Source organism: Drosophila bipectinata, chromosome 3L, assembly GCF_030179905.1.
Source record: "Drosophila bipectinata strain 14024-0381.07 chromosome 3L, DbipHiC1v2, whole genome shotgun sequence".
Taxonomy (NCBI): Eukaryota; Metazoa; Arthropoda; class Insecta; order Diptera; family Drosophilidae; genus Drosophila; species Drosophila bipectinata.
In genome coordinates, this window is record NC_091738.1 from 13,242,340 (window position 1) to 13,266,121 (window position 23,782).

Sequence of the window (23,782 nt, forward strand, 5' to 3'; positions counted from 1 at the left end):
TCTTTTCCTTGCCACCAATTTTAAAAAAGCATGCTTTTTCCAAGAATTTCTTTTTAATCCTAAAACCAAATTAAAACCAAAACCAAAATCTATCAATTGTACATATTCTGTAAGTGCAATATGCTCGAAAAGCACTAGTAATTTGTCCCTTACTGCAAACTATGCTGAAAAAGCATGCTTTTTCCAAATATTTTTTTTAGGATTCAAAACAAAAACAAGAAAGGAAAACTAACTTCGGGCGGAGCCGAAGTTTATATACCCTTGCAGCTAAAACCGGATATATATCGCAAACATCGGATATAGTTAGCCGATTCTTATGAAATTTGGTACGTTAGATCAACTGACCAAAAATAGAATCTGTATTAAATTTCAGCTTTCTATCTTCAAAAAAACGAAAGTTGGGTCATTTCCGATCGTTCAGTTATATGGCAGCTATAGGATATAGTCGGCCGATCCTTATGAAATTTGGTACGTTGGATCAACTGACCAAAAATAGAATCTGTATTAAATTTCAGCTTTCTATCTTCAAAAAAACGAAAGTTGGGTCATTTCCGATCGTTCAGTTATATGGCAGCTATAGGATATAGTCGGCCGATCCTTATGAAATTTGGCATGTCGTAATGTTTTGCCAAAGATAGCTTTCGTGTCAAATTTGAACTCTCTAACTCTAAAAACACCAAAGTTATACCATTTCCGATCAATCAGTTATATGGCAGCTATAGGATATAGTCGGCCGATCCGGGCCGTTCCGACTTATATACTGCGTGCAAAGGAAAGAAGGGTGTGTGCAAAGTTTCAAGACGATAGCTTTAAAACTGAGAGACTAGTTCGCGTAGAAACAGACAGACGGACAGACGGTCAGACGGACAGACGGACAGACGGACATGCTCATATCAACTCAGGAGGTGATCCTGATCAAGAATATATATACTTTATAGGGTCGGAGATGTCTCCTTCACTGCGTTGCACACTTTTGGACAAAATTATAATACCCTCTGCAAGGGTATAATGACTATAATTTCCTTTTTTATTCTACTGTGCAGCATGCTCGAAAAGCATGCTTGTGCCTCCCAAAATTTGTAATTTTTCTTTTACTGTGCACTGTGCTTGCAAAGCATGCTTTTCTGCCAAGTGGTTGGTGGCGTCGCGTGGTGATGTTGCTCGGTTGGTCGCCTGGTATGTTGTTTGCTTTCTTGTTTGTTTGTTTGTTTGTCCGCTCGGCTGGTGCATGGTGCAAGCTGCCTTCTGCCTTCTGGCGCTCTCCTTTTAATGACCAATAAATGTCGTCGCTGCAGATGCAAACTTAAATGCACCGCTCGACATAGTTATCCATTTGTTTGCTTAGCAATTTCAAATTTAGTTTAGATAAACAAACAAGACAAGGCCCGAAAGACGAAAGTGTCACAGTTTCCACTCCCACGCAGACGATTAGGATTAGTATTTGGAAAAGCAGCTGGGGGCTGCTCTCGCCTAATTGCGAAACAATTTCGATGAGTTTCTCTAAAAATACCGGCCAGTATCCGGCAATAACAACAATGTAGGCGAACCTTTTTAAGCTCAACAGAAATAACAATCAAAGGAAACAGAAGCAGAAGCATTTGCCAAAAATAGCAGAGCATTTGACAAGTGCATGTCAGTCATGTGTGTTGGCAGGAAAAGGTTCTCTTTCTGCTTTTTGCGGATTTTGGCCATTACCTATCAGACTCAGGACTTATTTATACTGGGATCGGAGCTAAAAATATTGCATAATCTGAGGCGTGTCTGGGAATGTCGCTTTAGCATGATGCAATGCCGTCGAGTGCCAAGATTTTCGTCGCAATTCGCCATTCGGCGGCATTCGCATTACTGTCGCCACCAGTTACGAGTAAATGCTGTAAAATGCATTTGGGGCTCAGTGCTCAGTGGTCAGTGATTCGGCAAATTGCAATTATAAATTTATAAGCATCTATGTATAAACGTGGCTATATCTATTTTCCGCCAAGCAGCAGCAGGCAATTCTCTAGCCAAAAAGTGCCGCAAAATCAAAAGCAAGTAGTGGACTCGAATGGGTGCGTGCCACCGCCATCGTCAACAAGCACAGAGATAGAAAAGAATTTGAAAAATAAATACCAAGTACGCGCTTTGCTATGCCCCACTGCGGGGGTGGTAGTGGCAGTGGGCGGAGGAGCCAACAAACTAGGTTACTTGGCAGTGTTTAGCATAAATAACTAGCACAGCAGCGGTCACAAAAACAGCACGATAGGGTGGACATTAAAAATAAGAATAATTTGTATTGAATAATTAATATCCTTTATATTTTTGGTATCCTTTTTTTTTAGAGTCTACGCACAGCGTGGACGGCGGACCTGCATCGTGGCGTCTAACGCTCGATCAGGATCTATTTGACACGCTCAAGGGCAACTTCCCCAGCTGGTTCCAGAGCAGCTCCGGCGGCGGAGCCACCAGCAAGCAGACGAATCCCAACCAGCAGCTGGCCCAGCAGAAGCACCACCAGCACCAACACCATCAGCAACTGGTCGCCATACCCAGTGTCATACCCATTACGATTGACACCAAGATCACCGCCCATACCACCACACCACCCACAAGCAACGCAAATACACTCCAGCAACAGCAACACCAGCAGCAGACAGTCATCTTGGGCGGAGGCCACCATCCGAGCTCCTCGTCGGCCTCGCCAGCCTCCTCCGTTAGTTCCAATTCCTCGAAGAAGTCCATTAGCAGCAGCCTGAGCAGCTGCAGTAGCAGCAGCAGCAGTAGTTGCAGCAGCACCAGTTCCAGTTGCAGCGGCAGCTCAAAGGGAGCCAGTGCAGCAGCGACGGCTAGCCGGTTCCTCAACAAATCCACCTCGACGTCGCCCACAAAGAGCCTCGCCCGGACCCTCAAGGCCCAGACCCAGAAGCCGAGCAACTGCCACAAGGTCGGCCAGCTGGTGAAGTCCGCCTCACTCCATAGTCTCAGCAGCGGTAGTAGCGGTAGCAGCAGCGGCGGCAGCAGTGGCAACGGCAGCTCCTCGCTGCTGGCCACCATCTCCGCCTCGCCGCTGACCACCGTCGAGCTCATATCGAGCGCTGCCTGCGGGGGCCTCCTTGCCACCCGGCTCAGTGGCAAGACCTTGGAACACACCTTTCAGGATATAATACTGCTGCACGAGACCTACGACGACATGTCCGAGGGTGCGTTATCCTTATTATTATCCTTGAAAGGATTTCTAATCATAACCCTTCTGTTTCTTAGGTGAGCAGCGTCTACATGCCACTTTTCTGGGCAGCAGCGATGATGGAAACAACTCGGACTGCTACGATGCCCGGCAGTCGCCGCCAAAGGCCATCGTGGACTCCAGTCCGCTGCAGCCCGCCATGGACAAGAACAAAGAATGTGAGTAGTTTGGTGGAACAATTAGTGAGGATTTGAAAACAAAAGTGTGTCGGATGAGCTTAAGGTTCCATTCTGGTTTTTCGTGTTTACTCAATGGATGCCCGCCCACGCTGGGCGCCATCTTTTCCCCGGCTGTTTGGCATTTGTCATCTTGTGGCCCGAATGCCTCCGTTTCTGCCTCTGCCTCTGCTTAGTCATAACCATAAATGCCAGCCCGACCAGAAGCAACGTCCACCACCCATCACTGTAATTATTAAAATCATAATCGTCAGTGAGAGATTCTCAGCCAATTATTGACGTTGGCCTGGGGAGGCGGTGCTGGCCCACACAGTTCTTACTATTATTATTATTATTATTATTAGAATTATTTTTAATGAAGCTGTCACGGCGCAACAGGCACTTACGTCGGCCACGCCCAGCAACGGTCAGCAACTCATTCATGGCCCCCAGAACGATGTTCTCTATTTTGTCAACAGTTTTCTTGCTTGGCGCTGTCTCTGTGGCTGTGGCCTACATACTTGGCTGGCATTTTGAGTGAAGAGAAATATTCTTATTAATTTTGAATGGCCGAAAGATGACAGGCCGAAGAAGCGTTTAGACCCGACCGACGGGTCTACGGCTGCATTCTCGCTAATAGTTTTGACAGCATCTGTCGCCTGCACTTGCCTGGCATTTTAGCTATAACCGGAAATGTGCTACCTCCTCTTAGTCTTTCTAGAGTGGTTGATAAAGTTCAACTGACCCCATCCACTGACCCTGAAAAGAGGCGCATTTGTACAACCCTGCCAGCAAACAGCAACCAGCAAGAAGCAACTGCCAAAAATGTATGGCGCGTATTTCCGGCAAGTTATCTAACAAATAAACTGCATGCATATTATGTGGCAACAACCACCAGCTTCTGTTTTTGGGCCAGTTCTGGTGTAAACATTCTGAAAAGCCGAACAAAAAAATATTTATTATAAACACATGGCTGCTGCAGTGCCTTGGCAGTCGGCGCTGCAGAAATGTTTTGACAAATAAACACGTTGCACGCGACTGTGGATAGAATGGGCACTAATAGCACTATATAATATTATATGATAATGTTTAGTAGAAGATTCCTAACTAGGTAGTAACTGGGCCTTTTCCCTCGGTTTGTGGCCTGGCATTTCATTCACTTTCCTAGCCCGGAAGATGGCGTCTTCGTTTAGACTAAGCACTGCTCCCCCCAATCACGTAATCGATTTTATAATACAACCACATAGACACTGCCACCCACCCACACATGCCCCTCCTGTACACATTTCTCACGCGACTTCCCCCTGGCTGGCCCCCACCCCCGACCATCTTGCCCGGCAATTGTTTACCTGACCTTCGCCTCAGTCAGTGGGCCAGGCAGTGGGCGAGGGCATCTTCTATATGAGGGATAGAAGAAGGGCGGCCAGCTAACCACAACAAAACAACAATACCATACAACCGAAGGAATTCTATATGAAAATTTGTTAGCGATGTCTACACACGTTTATTGCTTTTCGCATAAAAACTTTTATGTGTTTAATTTGGAATTTATGTTATTGTTTTTATCAATCGTGCTTCGGTTCTTCCCAGATATAGATATATTTTTCGCATAATTAATTCAAGAAGACTGGCGACATTGGTGTCGTCACTGGAGAGTGGCAAGTGGCAGGTAGTGGTGGTGATATTACATGGAAAAATATTTTCACTGCCACCCGGTAAACAAAAACAAGACTCTCGCCTCTCAGGCCCTGGATCATGGACCGCGGACCGTGGCAAACATGAATTTGTTGTTTTCGCTGATATTTTACGCTGTACTGAATTTTTTCGTACATTTTTGTGTGGCACACTTCAATCGTAAAACGGGCGACCAAACAGCTGCCACCGCCGTCTGAGACAATTACGCGCCCTGGCAGCTTGGCTGCCTCTCGCTTGGCTTTTATGATGATTTTCGACAAAGAGCCCAAATGACTTTAATAACGTCATCGTCACTTTGATGTCGACTTTGTTGTGGCGTCAAGTGTTTTTTGTGGATGTCAGCCTGCCTCCGAAGAATGTGACTAAGATGCCACATAGGAGTGCAAGTGCATATCCTACTGCCTCCTGTACGATTTTCGGTCTTTAAGTCTCAAACTGGCCTTGAAATAAAAGCCACAAAGCCTCCACAGTGCACTGCCCTCCAAGCCGGATTCCGGATACCGGATTCTGGCCCTGTTTGCTTTCTCCTCCCAGACCCCCTCCCTGGATCGCCGACGGCGCATAAGATTTTGTGTTTTCATTTCATTTGCGGCTTTGGCTTTTATTTACCTCCCAGTTTGGGCTTCAGAGTCCGGAGTCCAGAGAACGGAGTCCGCATCCGCTCTACGCCCTAATGCGCATTATTTCGTTTTAATTACATGGCTGGCTGGCCATTTTGTGAATCAATTTCGCCAGAGTCCTCGCTCTCGGAATGCTAATTGAAGGTAATGATATTAGGACAGCAGGTCGTATGCTTAATATGCCAAAACATTCTTTGGCAGGAAGGACGGCGGACTAAAATTACATTACACAGTGCTGCACGAATTTAATTGTCTATTCCAGGATTTAACGATGAAAGGATAATGTCCCATTAATTGATTATTTTATAGGCCTTTGCGATTATAATTGAAAACGTTGCCACAGCCATTGTCTTTGGCCTTGTTGAGCTTGGAAGTCTTAGGAGACAAACTCTCATCTTTCAAAGTCAATTCAATTGGCTGCTGAAGCTTAAGAGACAGCCTTGTTCCATTTTTCAGGGCTGGCATTGACTGGATGCCAAGTTAATTGACATCAATCTGTTATTTAGCCAAAGAGCCAAAGAGCCGAAGAGCCGAAGAGCCGCGCAGCACGGTGGCAATCTAATCAGATTATTACGCATACGCCCCATGGGGCCACACCTTCGTTCCCTGTCGTTGTCATCCTGATGCCTTCGTCCTTAAGCAAGCTTAAATATTTAATTTCTCGGGCTTGAAACTTTGGAGTCGCCTGCAAAATATATGTGTATTCACACCATAATAGCCCGTACATAAAGATATTAAAAACTTTTCCTTTTTTTCGCGCGCCGCTGCCTTGTTTTTTCCATTTGCAGCTGCCTTTTGTGTTGCCCCAGACATTTATTGCCCCGGCGTTGTCAAAATGGACGGAAAACCAGCAACAGCAGTGGCAAACTTTGCGCCCCGAAAATTATTTCCCCCAGCTGTTGGGAGCACTTTTTTTTATGGGTTTTCTATGTTTGATCTACACACTCGTGCTCCTCCTACGGTTTCATAATTTATGATTGTTTGGCCCTGTAATTTGTGGTTTTTTGATTTGTGCTAACAACTTGAGGGCTTTCCAGCCAGCCATCCAGCCAACCTGACTAACCTGAACTTTTGCCTCTTTCCAGCGCTCAAAGTGAAGCTTATGGTGCGACGACCACATTCGCAGCTCGTGGAGCAGGGCATCATACCATGTAAGTAGACCCTGAATCAGTGCCCACCTCTACCTCGAGGGCAGACATCCTTAGACAGCATTTAGCCGCTTAGTCAGTCAGTTAGTAGATCGATAAAATACACATTAACCTCACTTAGTTGGCTCCGAGCAGATGCTCCGAGGCGGGGCCCAATTCGTCGGCCAAAAAGGATATGCAAATACTGGCGAACATTTCATTTGAATGGCTTTCAAATTTATGCGCACCAACAGAATGAAATGCAAACGGAAATAAAAAGCGAAAGGACCCGAGAATAGAATCCCAAGAAATACGAAAATTTACAAACTAATTCAAAGCCGAAAGTGAATTTGAATTTAAATGATGAATTTCCCCGCAAAAGCGAAACTTTGGGCATTGAATCATCATATATTTTGTGTATCCACCGGATGAGGGAGGGTATTATTTTGGAGGACTAGGAAGCGCATCAAATTTATTAGATAAATACTTGGGCATTCCACTTCATGTGGTTTGTTTGTTAAAGACATTGATTAAATGGAGAGTTAAAGCTTTAAGATGAGTCATTCAGGGTTTGGGGACTAAGAATATTCTTCGGCCATTTCCGAAGCTACTTCTATTCTTATCTAATTCCCTATTTTTCCAAAATCCTTCTTATAGCTTTGAAAACATCGCCCGCTATCCACGAACAATGCAAGCAACTGGAACGGGCCAAGACCAGCGACCTGCTGAAGGCCAAGATCCAGCAGCGACCGAACCGGGAGGACCTGGAACGCCGCCACATACTCGAGGAGGACGAGTGCCACATCGATCCCAGCCTGGCGGAGAAGCAGCGCATGCTGAAGAAGGCACGCCTGGCCGACCAGCTCAACTCCCAGATCCAGCACCGCCCAGGTCCGCTGGAGCTCATCAAGAAGAACATCCTGCACACGGAGAAGCCGATCGAGAAGATCGTCAAGGAGGGCCTTGTCTCCTTCAAGGCCACCAGCGAGGGGCTGCTGACGCGGCCGCAACACCCCCACAGCTATGTAACCTTTGACGAGGACTCCCTCAGCTCGGAGAGTGACACGCGGCAGACGCCACCCCGCCTGGACGAGGCCATGGTGGTCACGGCCACGCCCCCGCCTCCCAGTACCGATGTGCTGCAGGCGGCGGCCGCCTCTGCGGGCATTGTGACGATGGCCCTGACCATGCCCACGGCAGGGGGCCAGCTGGTGGTCAGCTCGCCGCAGATCCTGCCACAAGCACAGCCCCAACCGCAGGCACCCAAGGCTGTGGTGGTGCCGGTTATGGCGCCCGTACCACCCCCACCGCCTCCGCCGCCACCACTGCCAGCCAGCGGAATCAAAGTGAAGCAGGAGACGGCTAATCTGTTCGAGGAGCTGTGCCAGAGCGTCACCGGGTCCGCGGCCAGTCTGGGCCAGTCATACCTGCCCATGCTGGCCTCGCCCTGCTCCCTGGCGTCGAGCACCTCCACGCTGAGTCCGCTGTCTTCCATCGCCTCGCCGCCACCGCCACCGATGACGTCCGCCAGTGCGACAGCCCACAGGCTGCACCTCCAGCCCGTCTCCATAAAGTCTGATGCCCCGGGCAAGGACAAAAACCGCAAGAAGTCCAAGTCTAAGCCGGTGTCCAAGGCGCGGACGATCAAGTTCCACGAGTACAAGGGCCCGCCGAGCGCCGCCGGCCAGAAACAGGATCAGACGCAGCCGGAGGAGACCTCCTACCAGCTGATGTTGGAGCAGCAGAACTGCCTCTTGAAGTTCCTGGAGAACCTGAACAAGAACCAGTCCATTCTCCCACCGAGCAGCGCGTCCGCGGTTCCGCCCAGCAACAACAGCATCACCGTCACTACCAAGACGGTGCCCGCCCTGGCCTCTCAATCCGTTCCAGCTCCGGCGTCCCTCAGCTTGCCCAACACCATTTCCATAACGAGCAGCACCGGCGGAGCTCCATTGAATTTCGGGGACGCCGCCATGCTGACTCCCACGCCAGCGGCCACGCCTACGCCCACGCCGCCTACCTTGTCGCTGATAGCCACGCCCCAGCCGCAGCAGCAGCCCATGCAGTTGCAACAGCAGCCACAGACGCCGCAACCTGCTGCAGTGCAGCATCCCCCGCCACTGCCCTCGCCGGCATTATCCGTGAGCTCCTCCATACCGCCCAGCCCGGCCACAAGCTACGCCGAGTCGACCACGAGCTCCATCACGGACCTGACGCGTCTGGAGAAGATGAAGGTCTCGGACTTGAAGCAGCACCTGAAGCGCCGAAATCTTCCAGTGTCCGGGCCCAAGCCCCACTTGATAGAGCGCCTGAAACCGTATCTACCCCTGGAGGCACTGGACAGCAACACGTCAGTGGCCCAGGTGAATGCTACTAGTGCTCCAACCACCACGGAGGTGATCACCATTAGCGATGCCATGGACACGAGCAACTGCGGCCTGGTGGAGCAACCACCGCCGGTGACCATGCTGGTGTCCGACCACGGCATGGAGCACGAGCAGATGGATGTGGTGCAGCAGCACCAGATGGACACCACCCACCCGATGACGCTGCAGACCATCCTGCCGCCTCAGCCGCAGACGGCCACGATAATCCTCACCAACGAGGAGTTGCTTCGTGAGCAGCAGCGTCGCATCGACGAGCTGCAGCGGCAGTTGCAGCGTTCGCAGCAGGAGCTGCAGCAGATACGCCAGCGGCAGCAGCAGCAGCAACAGCAGCAGACCGTTACCGCCCAGGTGGTGAACGCCCTGCCCTCGCAGCAGATCACTCTGATCACCACCACCTCGTCCAATGGCCCGGCGCAGACCTTGACGGTTCTGCCGCAGCAGGTGGAGACGAAGCACACCAGCATCCCCGCCAAGGTAACTGCCGTGAAGGCCAACAAAGTCAACGGGGTATCGCAGCAGCAGCAGCAACAGGCGGCCAAGAAGGCCAGCAATGGTGGGAGCACTCCTGGTCCCAACATTTCGTCAAATCCAGCTCCCATCAGTCAAAAAATGGTGGTCAAGCAGCAGCTAGAGGCCAAGATCCAGAAACAAAAGGCAGCGGCAGCCGCAGCGGCACAACAACAACAGCAGCAGGCACTGCAGCAGCAGCAACAACAGCAACACCAGCAACAGCAGCAGCAACAGGTGCGCTTGCTTACGCAAAAGACACAAACTGTACTCATTCCATTCAACAACAATAACAAAAATCATATAAACAATGCTCCTGCCAAGACAACAGCAACTCCAACAGCCAAGAAATCCGCAACCATATTGCAGGCAGCCAAGCCGGCGGCAACAGTGGCGGCAGCAGCAACACCTGCAACATCCACGCCGCACCACAACAATTTGGGGCTGTTGTGGAACGAGAGCAATCAGACCATTTTCCTGGTGGGCCTCAACGATCAGCACATGACGGCGCACACTCTGGGGAACATCAGTCTGACTGCCACAACAGCAGCACCAGCCACATCAGCACCACCGCCAACAGCAGCAGCAGCAGCCACAGTGGCAGCGACAGCACCACCACCTGCCACAGTGGCTGGGCCCAAGAAGCTGCTGAATGGCCATCAGCGCACAAGCTCCCTGCCCAGTATCGTCTTCCCCATCGAAGCCAAATCGATAATCACGCATCAACAGTTGCAGCAGCTCCAACAGCAACAGCAGCAGCAACAGCATCAGCCGTTCCAGCCAGCCCAGCAGCAGCTCATCCAGCTGGACCTCAAGCCCTCGCCCGCTCCGCCGCCGCAGTATGAAGAGGCCACCAAGCAGCTGGCGGCCAGCAAGGCGGCGGCTCTGAACGGCCTAATGCCGCTGGTGAAGATCAAGGAGGAGCCAGTGCAGTCTCCGGCACCTGCCCAGCCCACGCCCACGGGCAACAACCAGGCGGCGAAGCGAAAGGTGCCTGGGATCAAGTCCGAACAGGTCAGCGATGTCCTGGACATACTCATCAAGCAGGGGGAGCTGCCGGAGAGTGCCGCCCTGGAGCCGATCACACCGCTCACCCCACTGCCCGAGCTGGCCATGTTCAGTACCACAACGACACCTGGAGGCGCCAGCATAGTGCCCAAGCTGGAGGCATCCCACACACCCTCCCAGCAGCAGCCGAACATGGACATGGCCATGGACACGAATGATTTCCATCCGGGAAGCGCCGCCAGTGCCGCCAGTTTTATTGACAACATCGACATGGCCTCACCACTCCAACCGGATGCGGGGACCATCGATGCGGAAAGCGTGGCCAAGACCCTGGACATCTTCCTCGAGCAACACCATGCCACGCCGCCACCCAGCACGCCACCCAAGAGCTGCCACAGCAGCTGCGAGAAGCCGCCGAGTCCGGACGCCAAGCTGAACCACTTTGATGAGTACGAACTGCTGGAGCTGATGTCGCAGCAGCTGGAGATGGACATGGGCGAGGATGCCACCAGCAACCCGGCCAGCAGCTACTGTCAGACCACCAAGAACGGCAACAACAACCTGCGACGCGATCTCAATCCCAGCCTGCAGCCGTCCATCAACGAGCTCCTGGACGCCAGCAGTCCGGACAGCGTGCTGCTGAACAACAATCCCGGGGGCCCGGCCGATGTGGACTTTGATGCCGATAGCTTCGTGGCCCAGTTGAGTCAGCATGTCACGGGGGGCGGCAACGGCAACATGGCCGCCGTCAACGGTGCGGGCGAGTCCTCCTCCTCGTCCTCCTCCGCCGGGTGTGTGGTGAACGGCCACTTCAACAGCCACAGCACGCCCATGGACTGCGACGACTTCGAGAGCACCCTGAACTCCTTCATGCAGGCGGTGACCCAGCCGCAGGCGGGCCCACACGGCGAATACGTAACTACCACCAGCATGGCGCACAGTGGATCCGGAGGCGTGGACAACGGAGGCAGTGGCGCAGGCGGTGCAGTGGACGCCTTCAATACCAGCGGCGACATATTCGATCTGTTCAACATGGACGACTACAAGATGAACTGGGCGGCGGGGGACTTTACGGTCTAATGGAGAACCAAAGTGGTAGAGCAAATATTTCATAAAAAGATCCCAACAACAAAAAATACTTTTCCGTAAAAAAAAGCGTGGTGCTCACTTTTCTCAAAAATATTCCTGAAGAATTCACACACACACACACACCAACATACACCGACACAAACACACACATACATACACAAGAAACAAATCCTATTTATTTTCTAAATGCATTTAAAACATTTGAACGTCAGTTGAAATTTCGAAACTTTACTATTTCCAAGAAAACAAAAGCAAAAAAACAAAAATGCCAAAATTGCCGGGAGCGACACTCCAAAAACTAAAAACTAAAAAAAAAAAACATACTTTTGAAACCCTTTCCTATATAAGCAAGAAAAACAAAACGAAAAAAACAGCCAAAACATTTAGAAAAGCATAACAAGTAAAACTTATCATAAACTATCATTAAACAATAAGCCTAAAAATGCAAAAACCTAAAAAAAAAATGTTGTAAAGATCTAAAAAAGAGAGAAAAGTTTAAACTAAAAAAACAACAAAAAAAAAAAAACAAAGTACATGTTTCTAATGAAGGTCATTCCAATTTGAAAATAATGCGAGTGAAATCTTACTAACTAAACAGAAGCGAGAGAAAGTGAGTGGATGAATGATAAGAGAGTCTAGAAGAAAGGTCAGAGGTCATGATGAGCCAAAAAAAAAGAGGGTAAAAGAAGAAACAGCAAAGGATAAAAAACAAGAAGAAACTTTAAGAATATTTTAAATTATAAAATATATATTCATGTCGTTGGATAATGCGACATCGGTGAAATCACATTCAGTAATTTTGTTTTAAGTTCTATTTAAAATGAAATTAAATACATTATTTAAAAGTGAATGCGGAGCTTAATTCTAATTTCAAAGCAAATCTAAACTAAATATTTAGTAAACACATTTAGGAAACACACACAATTTGATAAGTATTTCCTGTAAGGAAAGAAAAAGCCTTTAAAGTAGCAAAAAAAAAAAGAAGAAAAATATAACTCAGATCAATTTCATTTGAAATGCCTTTTAAGCCAATTAGCGAAAATATATACAACACACACATTTCTTTCTTTACTTGCACTCACTTCTTAGGCACAGCGATTCCGTTACTTAAATTAATTCTAATCCAATTCTATTAAATACAATTATTCTTAAAAGTACTTTGTAAAGTAACTAGATCCTGCGGCGTGTACTTAACGCACATTTCTAACCGTTTTCAAGCAATTCGGAATTGTAACGTTTTTAACTTTCGTATTCGGTTAAGTGTATTTTGTATATCGGGCGGGGGGTTGCAGCATGCCAAGCATTCGGACATATTTTTGGGTGTAAGGCTCAATTAAAACAAAAAAAAAAAGGAAAAAGAACCTAAAGTTGGAATAAATAAATTGTAAGCAATTGACACATTTCAAGGGGAAGCAACCAACCAACCAACCAGTAAGAGTAAGCAAAAACAATTCAAAATTGATAATTGTGAGAAATTGAAACAAAAAACCACAAAACTCAATACACCAATATATATAAATATATATTTTTGTATAAGCAAATTATATAAGTGTACTCGTAATGTTAGCTCTAGTCTAAAAAGGCATATACATACTACGTAAACATACATTTCACATTTCACCCGCAAAGTTAATCACTTGACACTCGTTTACATTTGCAATAATCCACTTGGACACTGATTTCAACTATCTGCATAAATTTGCATAATTGAATTTTAAGCTTAACGTTTAATTATCATTGACGCGCTTTAATAAAAAAAAGATAGAAAACACAGTAAAAGTAAAAAAAAACGATATCGCTTCCATTATAACAATTCATACATTACTTTAATGAATACGTTTATTGTTAGAAGGAAACTTAATTACCATAACTAAACTTATTGTTTGATTAATTCTAAATTTAATTGCATAAATATCTATAATTTAATGTTGGCTTGAACTATTTTTGTGCGTTGCGTTTAAAAGAGAATATCATTTAAATACAAACTACAGAAGTACAGAATAAACTCAATCACATCATAAAACTATGTGTAGTTTTTTTTGCAGCGAAAGCAAATGGATAAAAGTCTATATATAATATATAACAAGTGATATACCGATATACTTATGTATACATTATATAAATATAATTGTGCACATGTGCAAGAATTAAATGCGTAAATAAAAATATTCATTTTTCCAACAAAAATGTTAATTTACTCATCAAACTGATTAGCTCGCTGGGGGCATCGAGGCATCAGGGACGGTGGCCAAAAAACAAAGTCAAACAAATAATTTGCTTTGTGCCTTATCGAGTTTTAAACTCTGCGAAGCATATTAAATACGCATTTAAGCGCATTACGCCCCAACGAAAGATAAATTCAACATTAAAATTAAAATCAATGACAGCATAATACGCAGTCATAATGATTTTGTGGCAGCCACAGCAGCAGCAGCCGCCGCACCAACGCCAACAAAACAAGGCTTATCATTAGCAAAGCGGCCACTGCTTGATTGGCGGATTGGTGTCCTGGCGGGGTTTGGGGTGGAGGCAAGTGTCCTGCTGCTGAATTCGAGTCTCGACTCGACTTGAGTTGAGTTGTTTATTTTTAGACCCGAAACGAAATCAGCAAACAATATGACGCAAAATTGCAGCCACAGTAGCCATGGCAACAATTGTCGGATATTCCATAGTTGGACGGCTGCCAAGCGTTAAGGCTTACAGCTCGAGGACACGAAAGGACCTGCTGCGCTGAGCATTTCGGAGCCCCACACAATGGCTTTCTGCCCGTTGGCTTGTGTACATATATCCTTCGAAAATTGACTTGTCTTCTTGGGTGGAGGAGGTGGCTTTAACCCGCTGCGGGTCATTATAATCCTTTGAAATCTTTGATCAGAGGAAACTATGTTGCATTTGGAATTGGAAGGACAGATATTAAAAATAAGACCTGTTTACCAAAAAATTACTAATACGACCTGTTGGTCTTATAAACTGCTTTTTTTGGAAATTTTAAATTGAATTCGTAATCAACGTTGGGTTAACGACAAAGATTACATTCGGATTGCATACAGTTCAGTTCGTCCTTTGTCTGCCAAATAAATGAAAATATATCAATGGTCAATGCTATGGTTAAAGCAGCTTTTTTAATCAATGAAAAACTTGTACATTTTCCACAATAAAGCCATATGCCATTGGCTTTAACTACTGGCATGTAGCCATGGCAATTTGTGCATCTATTTAGCGATGTTTTCGACCGCCTTTGTAGCGAAAAAAACAGCAACCGCGTCGTGCCACAACAGCTGAAATATGTGCCAGCAACAGTTGCCACCAATCCGCAGCCCATACCCCACCTCCGCCTCCGCCACCACTGCCACCCACTTCGAACTAAATTTATACAACGCTGACTGTAATTTGCGTTATTAAAATGGCGTCAGTTGCTTACCAAAGCGAAAAGTTTCGCCACGCCCACCACGTCCCGCCCCAAAGGTCCACGACGCGGATATGACACCCCCACTCGTCCTTGTCACTGGAGTCCGCTGCTGCTTTTGCCACGGTCCTCTAATTGTGTTTCAGCTGCGCTAACAATAAGGACTCCGATGGGAAACTGGACCAGCGACCAGCACATGGAGATTCATTTCTGCAACTTTCATATTTGAAGGAAGCCATTACAAGAAGCGTATCAGCGTGGAAAAAATTCGAAAATTATAAAAAACGATATTTATATCATGTTTTGAATAAGGAAAGTCGCTTCTGGGTTTGCTGATTACAAAATGGTACTTTATTTTCCAATCGGATACAAATTGTCAAAGCTATAGCCATCGGAAGGGGCAAAAGTGGGAAAATTGGGAAAACGCAAAATTTTGTAGGGGTACCTCTGGAAAAAATTCGAAAAATTTCAAAACGGTATATAAACAATGTTTTGAATGAGGAAAGTCGCTTCTGGGTTTGCTGATTACAAAATGGTACTTTATTTCCCGATCGGATGCAAAATGTCAGAGCTATGGCCATCGGAAGTAGGGGGGTAGGGGTACCCCTGGGAAAAATTCGAAAAATTTCAAAACGGTATTTAAACAATGTTTCGAATGAGGAATGTCGCTTCTGAGTTTGCTGATTACAAAATGGTACTTTATTTCCCGATCGGATACAAATTGTCAAAGCTATGGCCATCGGAAGGGGCAAAAGTGGAAAAATTGGGAATCTATGATATATCTTTGATTTAATATAGGTAGAGAAAGGTATTTTGGCAATACATGGCAAATCCAGAAGTTACGATTTAAAAGGTTAACAGGTTTTGTCCAATTAATAAATAATAAGCCAAAATTAAGATGACTGTTGAAGGAATAACTGGATTTCCCTTTTAAGGAAAGGAATTTAAAATATAATAGTAAAATCCTGTGGCGCCAAAGAGGTTTCCTAAACTGTTCTAGCCAAAGCCCCTCAAGGACTTACGCAATGTGCTCTGTTTCCCCCGAGCTGGCCATGCAACAAGTTGGCTAAGGCCACACTTTATCCCTCCTTCAAGGCGGCCTTAACCTACACTACCGCCCACTGCCACCCGCTTGTCAAACTGTTGCTTTACTTCAGTTTTGTGGTGCGAACTTTTAGCCCGCCTGCCAGCCTTCGATTCGAGCTGATCGATATCAATTGATTGAGCCTGGGCAGGAAGTGCGCCCCCCCGTTTTTCCAGGCGTTTAAGAAGGCGCATTTCCTTTTTGATTAACAAAAGGAATTTGCAGGCGCCCAACAAATTATGACCTACTCGACAGCAATTTCCCTGGCACATTATTCAGAGTTAATTACTTTGTCAAATAAAGCGTTGTGAGCCAAGCCGGGCCAAGCCATTATAGCCCCGGGCCATTGCCATTGTTCTTGGCGGCTTTGGCGTGAAAATTCAATTAACTTTGCAGTAAATAGACAAAAATACGCCATTGTGCTTGGGCCAGGCCCGGCCTAGGCGAAATCTGTCGCCAAAACTATTTGCATTGAACATTTAACCAAAATGCCAACAAGGATGACAGGACAACAATGGCAATGGCAGTGGCTGCTGCTTCTTGTCGCGATTTTTGCGTCATTTACTCAAGTTTATGTTAAGACCACTTGTCGTCCTGGCAAATTGTTCTAATTAAGAAGACCAAGTTGGCGACGAACTTGGCCCAGAGTGGAAAGTGAGGTGAGGTGAGGTGAGTTGAGGAGTGGCAAGGCAAGGATAGCTGGCGTTTGGGCAGGTAAAATGCCAAATTAAAATCGTAATGAAGCACTTAGGTTTTGTTTTCTTAGACCTTTTTTGATGCCCTCACCTGAAAAGGGGTCAGTTGGTTGAAGATACTATTAATAAATATATATTTTTTAATATAATAATACACTTAATAAATATTTTACTTCCGTTGCTAAGGTTGTATTAAGGTCTTGCTATGATTTAGTTTTCCTTGGTAAGAGTATAGTATCATCATAAATGCCATCCTGTTTGGATTCTTTTTAATTCTGCAATTCTGTCTGCTGGGCAGCAAGGATTTGAGATTCAAGGCATTAGCGTCAAGTGCTCGGCTGTCTTTCTTACGGGCGGGCTTCCACATAATTAAGTTGTAGCCATTGAAAGTGGCGAAGGGATTATGCGGACTGGTCCTGGGTCCTTGGAGCCCACCAAAGCCCTCTTGCCTGTCGCCATTAATTGAGTGTCATGTCGAATGCAAAATAAGCTTACGCATTTAGTTGATATAACCGTCAGGGATAAACTGCCAACTGGACGTCCGATTTAATGACAGTTGCACTTGCAGTTGGCCATTCCCAAATAGATTTTTAAGCCAACCTAATGGCGGGCAATTAATTCTAGCCATTTATTTTTCTCAGCATAGAAGTTGTGTTAAAAAAATTATATAAATTTTACATGCATGTAGCGGGATCAGGAGACCCTTTAGCTCTTGTGTTTTTTTTATTGATTTGCCCCGCTGGCAGGACCTCCTGACCTGACCTACCGTCTCTGGCCATGGGTCAATATTGGATTGCTTTGCTGCGCTCGGTTTGATTTTGTTTGCTCTGGCTGCGAGCGTGTTGGGTGCAAAACTTTCGCCGCAAGACTCTCACACGCGCTCGTTCCCGGTCCTGGGTACGGGGTACTGGGTCCTGGCAGCTCTGCGAAATTGTGCTAGGACGTGTGCAAATGCTGGGGATATTCCATGGCTAAACAAAAGCATTTGCATGAAAATGTTTTACTTTTACTTGGAGTTTGTTTGCTGGTGTGACAGGGGCAAAAACCCCAGGACCACAGCCAGCGGGGCGGAGTGGCATTTGTTTGCTTTTTGTTTTGTTTGGTTTTGTTCTGTTTTGTTGTCTTTTTTGTCAGCAGTGCTAATTGAAGCTGTATGCGCAGATTTTAGGCAGCCAACGCACAAAAGTAGGCAACGGATTTCAGCCTCGAAATCCCAAACACCAAATCCCCTCCCCAAAAAAACCTGTAAGTGCGCAGACAGCGGACAACGCTGTAAAATGGAAAACTTAATCTGAAAAAATCAATCTGCAATAAAAATAAAATTAAGCAACGGCTCGTGAAAATGCCGGCGGAAGGCACTAAAAAAAAGGTGCTTCGTGGCGTAGGTGGGGCAGTGACACATAAAGAAGAGCCTGCAGGACGCAGGACCCTTGGCCGAAGGCAAAAGGTGTGCGTCAGGATTACGCGGCATTTCAGCATTTCGGCATTTCGTACCCATAAAGGCGTGAGACGAGAGCGTCCGGGGCGGCAAGGATATTCATAAATAAATATCTGCAGGCATACAAATTGATAAGCTGCCAGCCAGGACGGGCAGGACGGCCAGGTCCTGGCCATGTTGTCTGTCACGAGGGCCTGGCCATAAGCTCCCCAAATACAAGAGCAGGACGACCCAGGACCCTTCGAGCCACCGAGCCTGGCATCTTAATCGACAGACGGTGCATACCTTTTCGGAGTCCTGCGACTTCGATTCCTGGGACGTGGCTGGGGTGTCTGAGCAGGCTCAACACAAACATCCCTTCGTGACTGGCCAGGACTACCAGGTAAACATGGTCTACACATGGAGAATAATTATTAATAGCTACTTAGATATAAAATTATTATGCAAGAATAAGTTTAAATACTTTAAATTGTATAGACTTAAAAATAAAATAAATCATAATAATTGTGGAAAAATAAATATCAATATTTGTGTCCTTATATTTCTTTAAGTTTATCCGCTTTTATATTTTTTTTGCAGCATTCTAATGCCGTTCGTCCTTCAATAGGCGCTGCTCCTTTCACACGCAATGCCGCCGCCCCTTGACGGCTTCCTCCCTCCCTTTGTACATCGCATTGGCACATTTTCTTTTTGCTGCCTCCTCAGCTTTTTTCGCTTTTCCTGCTTTTCCCGCCACTCCAGCCCACCTTTCCCCGACGCCCATTGAATTTTATTGTGCGCTCAAATTGTTTTGGTATTCAAGCTTAAAGCACGCGACTGCTTCTATGCCTCCTTCTGTGGTTGCCACTGCTCCTTCTGCTTTTCTGTTTTTTTTTTTTTTTTTTTGTTGCAGCTCCTGAATCTACTTTCGGGGTGTTTGTTTGTCTGTGTGCGATGTTTCTGGCCCAGGCGATGTTCTCCTGCCTTCCAGCATATCCTGTTGCTTGCGAAAACGCAACCAGTTGAACATTTCCAGTGAGGCTCTCTGGGCCTCGGTATCCTTCGGCTTTCAATGTCGTCCCTAAGACTCTCTCCCACACTTTCTCTCTCTGGTTCTGTGTTGCTTTCTCTCGTCCTTTTTCGGCTGTTGCTTGGCACATGTTTAACGCGCAATTATTTTGGTCCTGTTGCGCTTTTTCCTTCGCTTGTGTGGGAACGAGTGAGCAAAAGGACTCGAGTGTGTGAGGACAGGAGTGCTTAGCTTGTATTTTGCATTCACGGATAAAAACAATATTTTTTATTCACTTTAAGAAAGTAATGTTTTAAAATTTTTGTTAAAAAAGGTAGTAGTTTTTGAGAAATTATTATGGAGGCTATTCATAAATTATAAGTTATATTCATGGCAATTAATATAAATTTATTTAGAGAATTATACTTATGATTAAAAAAAAAAATACTGAGGCTTCAAAATTGTATGTAAATATTTGCATTATTTTAGTATCATCACCTTTTACCTATTTTGAAAGATCTTGTTATGTATTTGAAGCAAGTTCCATAAAAAGATTTTTTTTTTTAGAGGACTCATTCTAATAAATAATATATTTAAAAAAAATATATAAATTTATATAGCTATATATAAATATACAAAGCTATTTAATGATGTTTTAAATAATAAAATTAAAATAAAATGTAATATGAAGACAAATGAGTAACCATATTTCCTATAATTTGAAATATAAATAGACAATAGGTACATCATTTAACCTCTTGACTTCTTTTTTATTTATTTTACTCTATAAATTATATATATTATTTTTAAATATAAAAAAAAATAAATTAAAACTCCCTAATCATTTAATAACATCCAAAATATTCGCATAATCGACATCGGCGGCAAGCAACAATTATGAAAAGTCTCCACTCCGGTACATTTTACGTGTTCTAGGATACCGGGGGAGCAAAGGACTCATCGGGTGTGGGGGCGTGGGAGTTGGAGAGAGCGCGCACCTAAAGCTAATGCGTGGGCGTGGGAGGCGGGGCCCAGCTGCTGGCAGCCTGCATCCGCATCCAGGGAAATCGCTTAGCTGTTGCTTTCGCCGTCGTGCTCCTCGCCGACTTGGCAAGGTGGAAATTGATATTACTTTTTAATGCTGGGCCAGCTGGCGAGCTTTCCAGTCGTGCCAGTCCTACCAGTCCTACCAGTCCTGTAGTCCTGCCAGCCAGAAAGAGACGGGGCGCGAGAGAAAGCAGGAGAAAGCGGGAGAGTGCGCGAACGAAGGACCAACTGGCAGCCTCGTCACAGTTCGAGTTGAGCCGTCTCGTGAGCAGGTCATCAAGCGCGGAAGCTGCCAGTTGCTAGCCAGCCAGCCAGCCTGCCTGCCAGCCAGCCAGCCAGTAGATATCCTGTGGCTGTATCCTGTGCGCTGTCCAAGAAGCCAACCTCTGGCTTCTAACTTTCCCGGCCAAGGTGTGCGCGTGTGTTGGTGTGCGTATCCGTATCCCAGTCCGTATCCGTATCCGTACCCGTACCAGTACCCGTGTGTTGGCCAAACAAAGGCCATATAACGAACAAGCCAACTTTCAAGTGGCTGCCAAGTGTCGAAAATAAACCAATTAAAGCAGCAGCGAATTATTAAAAATCAAATCATAAATTTAAAACTCGCACGCTTTTTGTGAAATATTTCATAACTTTTTGAGCTGAAAAAGGCAGGTGAGTAAGGTGTTTGTGCTTTTCGGGGGCCCGTCCACAAATATTTTGATTATGAAACTTTGCAGTGAAATGAAAATAGAAAAAATGTGATTTTCAAATAACTTACTTTTTGAAAATGTACTTTTTAAGTTTCAAGGTTACAACTGAAACAAAAATCAAGTAAAAAGGTGTAAGGTCCTTAAAAAACATATAATCTTAAACAAAGTATTAAAATAATATTTAAAAAATTAAAAAGTCAACTAATCAACTATGGTTTTCTAACTTGAAGAATCTAAACAAAACCAATCGAAAGGCATTTATAAAAGGTACATGAATGCCTGTCAAAATTTAGTGTTTTGCGTGGCAGGCCCGCTCGCTAGGCTAGCAAATAGTTTAATTTCCGGTCTGGCCATCAGGCGCACATCCGGTTTCAGTTTTATTTCCGTGTGACGAGCCAGCCTGTGCTCACTGTTCACTGTTCAGTGTTCATGTGTCGAACAAGAAGCACATATGTTAGGTATATGATTCTATTTTATGGATATAATTTCAATGCTGCGAATGAAAAATGAACGAAATGCGAGGCTATTGATTTTTTATTGAACTGGCGACCTTCCATGCCATCCCGCAGTTTCTCTCACCCACTTCTCGGGTCTAAGAGATGTTGTTGCAAAACTAATTCAAAATGTATTAACCGGGCTTAGCGACCCGCGGCAGCCAGGGGCAGTCCAGGGAGCCCGGGGCAGGATTAGGACCAAAGACGGCGGGCCCAACGCCTTGTACTGCGAAATAAAACAACTTAATGAAGCAAGAAATTGAAAACATTATCAAGGCGATTAATTATTGATACTTTGATGTCGCCCCCACCAGCGCTGCCAGCTGCCTGCTCTCCTAATTAATTTATAATTAAGTTAATCATTTGCCGGAGGCGAGTACAGCACCTCTGGGCGGCTTTGGCTCTGGTCTTTAAGGCGGGCTTGCGGACCTTAAAGGCCAACTTTAAGCTGTCTCCGGCACCTGGCTATCCGGCGATTGAGACTTTATGGACGTGACCCGCCTGCCGTATCGATGGCAATCAGTGGAAGTTTAGGGTCAGGATCCAGAACTGGAGTGGCAGAGTGTGAGGATTCCCTAATGCCCTCAGAGTGGGGCGCCTGGCCGGCCAACTGTCATTACTCTCGGCTCTAATCCCAGGCTCGCCCAAAACCCCAAACCAATCCAAGTCCCAATCCTCACCTGCAGGTGCCTGTGTCTGGGCGAAGTCTGCTCGAAAGTGCCTTTATTATGCCATTTTAATTTAGATTTCTATCAATCAGTAATAAGCATTTTGCTCGCTGGCCCAGACAAGACCGCAGCTAAAAAATATCAGACATTAAGGTCAAAGGCATTAGCCTAATACCCGCTTGATTTTTATTATGAAGACTTCACTTTATCGGAGTTTACAAATGAATAAACACATAAAGCTTGGGGGCTTGGGACCTAAAATCCATTAAAATATTATAGTTATTATTGGAGAAGTCTGGTTTTTCCATTGCCAGACTGGGTGGAAAGTCAGACCCTGTGATTTACAAATTCATTTGATTGTTTCTGCAAGAAACACAATTTGTTTATTGATAGGGCCTGGGTGTTTGTCATCTTTTTATGGCACCCGGAAAAGAGTAAACAAAGTTGTTTAGTTTCCTGTTTTGAGCGTATATGCAAATCAACCATCAAAACTCATTTCCAATTCCAGGATAACACAACAGAGAGCAGAAAAGTTTTCGCAAAAGCAACAACTATGGCGAAAAAGAAAACTCATTCGGCTCGTTTGCATAAATTTGCGTCTTATTTTGTTGGCAATTTATATGCGCAGCCGAGTGACACACGCATTTTAATTGAAAGCAAATAAAATACTCTATAATACATAATATGACAAGCCATAATCCTGACAGCAACAGTTATGCATGCTGACAGCTCACACACATACATTCTGTGGCGGGAAATGGGAAAAGCGAAACAGAGTGGCGATCTGACAGGACATCTCAGTGAATTTAATGGCATTTTAAACAACTGCACGGTTTTGCCTCTCCTCGTTTCCATCAGGCCATCAGACCATCAGACTTTCGGACCATCCTTCGTCCTAGAAATGTATTCATTAATGTCTCCAATGTCAAAGTGTTTAAAATGTTGAACACGCTCGGGGCATATCCTGGCCCCATCGCCAGTACACGCACACGTGTGGGGCCGCAGGATTCCCACAAAGGATTAAGCCTTTTGTTTGGGCCCTGTTTGGCCGCCTTTGGCGCATTAGGCTTATTCTGGTTGCGTTTTAATCAAAAGCAAAAATTAATTAACTTTGTGCCGCAGAGCCCTGCACCCTTTTTTTTCGACTGGCTCGGAATCTGACTTTTTATTATTTTTTTGCTGGCTTGTTTAACTGGCTTGTGTGTTGTGAATAATGAACAAGTTTGGACTTCGCCTGCGACTGCCAGATGCAAAATACCAAATTGCCGCTTCATTTGCACAACAATTTTTAATAAAGCAGCAAACGGCAGGACTCGTCCGGCGTAAACAAACAGCGGGTAAAAAATCCGGGCCGGAGATAAAAAATGCGAGTAAACAAATAACCGATATAAAGCGCATAAAGCGAACCATGGTGGCCACAGACGCAAATATTTGTTTTACATTTTTAAATAAGTCGCTCGCA

General features: G+C 45.6%; 2 protein-coding genes across 3 annotated transcripts in view; both read left to right on the forward strand.

Annotated features, from left to right (window-relative positions):
* The window catches only part of Mrtf (Myocardin-related transcription factor), a 46,901-nt gene extending 34,049 nt beyond the window's left edge, over window positions 1-12,852 (forward strand). The window contains exons 2-5 of one of the 2 annotated variants that reach the window (XM_070279488.1): window positions 2,321-3,176; window positions 3,238-3,378; window positions 6,776-6,841; window positions 7,475-12,852. In XM_070279488.1, the coding sequence (XP_070135589.1) occupies window positions 3,167-3,176; window positions 3,238-3,378; window positions 6,776-6,841; window positions 7,475-11,799 (4,542 nt within the window). In that variant the 5' untranslated portion in view covers window positions 2,321-3,166 and the 3' untranslated portion in view covers window positions 11,800-12,852. Of the gene's footprint in view, window positions 1-2,318; window positions 3,177-3,237; window positions 3,379-6,775; window positions 6,842-7,474 lie in introns of both variants that reach the window. The other variant, XM_017240822.3, reaches the window with a different exon arrangement.
* Window positions 12,853-20,691: 7,839 nt separating this feature from the next.
* The window catches only part of Fife (regulating synaptic membrane exocytosis protein fife), a 53,960-nt gene continuing 50,869 nt past the window's right edge, over window positions 20,692-23,782 (forward strand). Inside the window, exon 1 of the mRNA XM_017240769.3 lies at window positions 20,692-21,120. The gene's annotated coding sequence lies outside the window, so the exon portion shown is untranslated. The remainder of the gene's footprint in view (window positions 21,121-23,782) is intronic.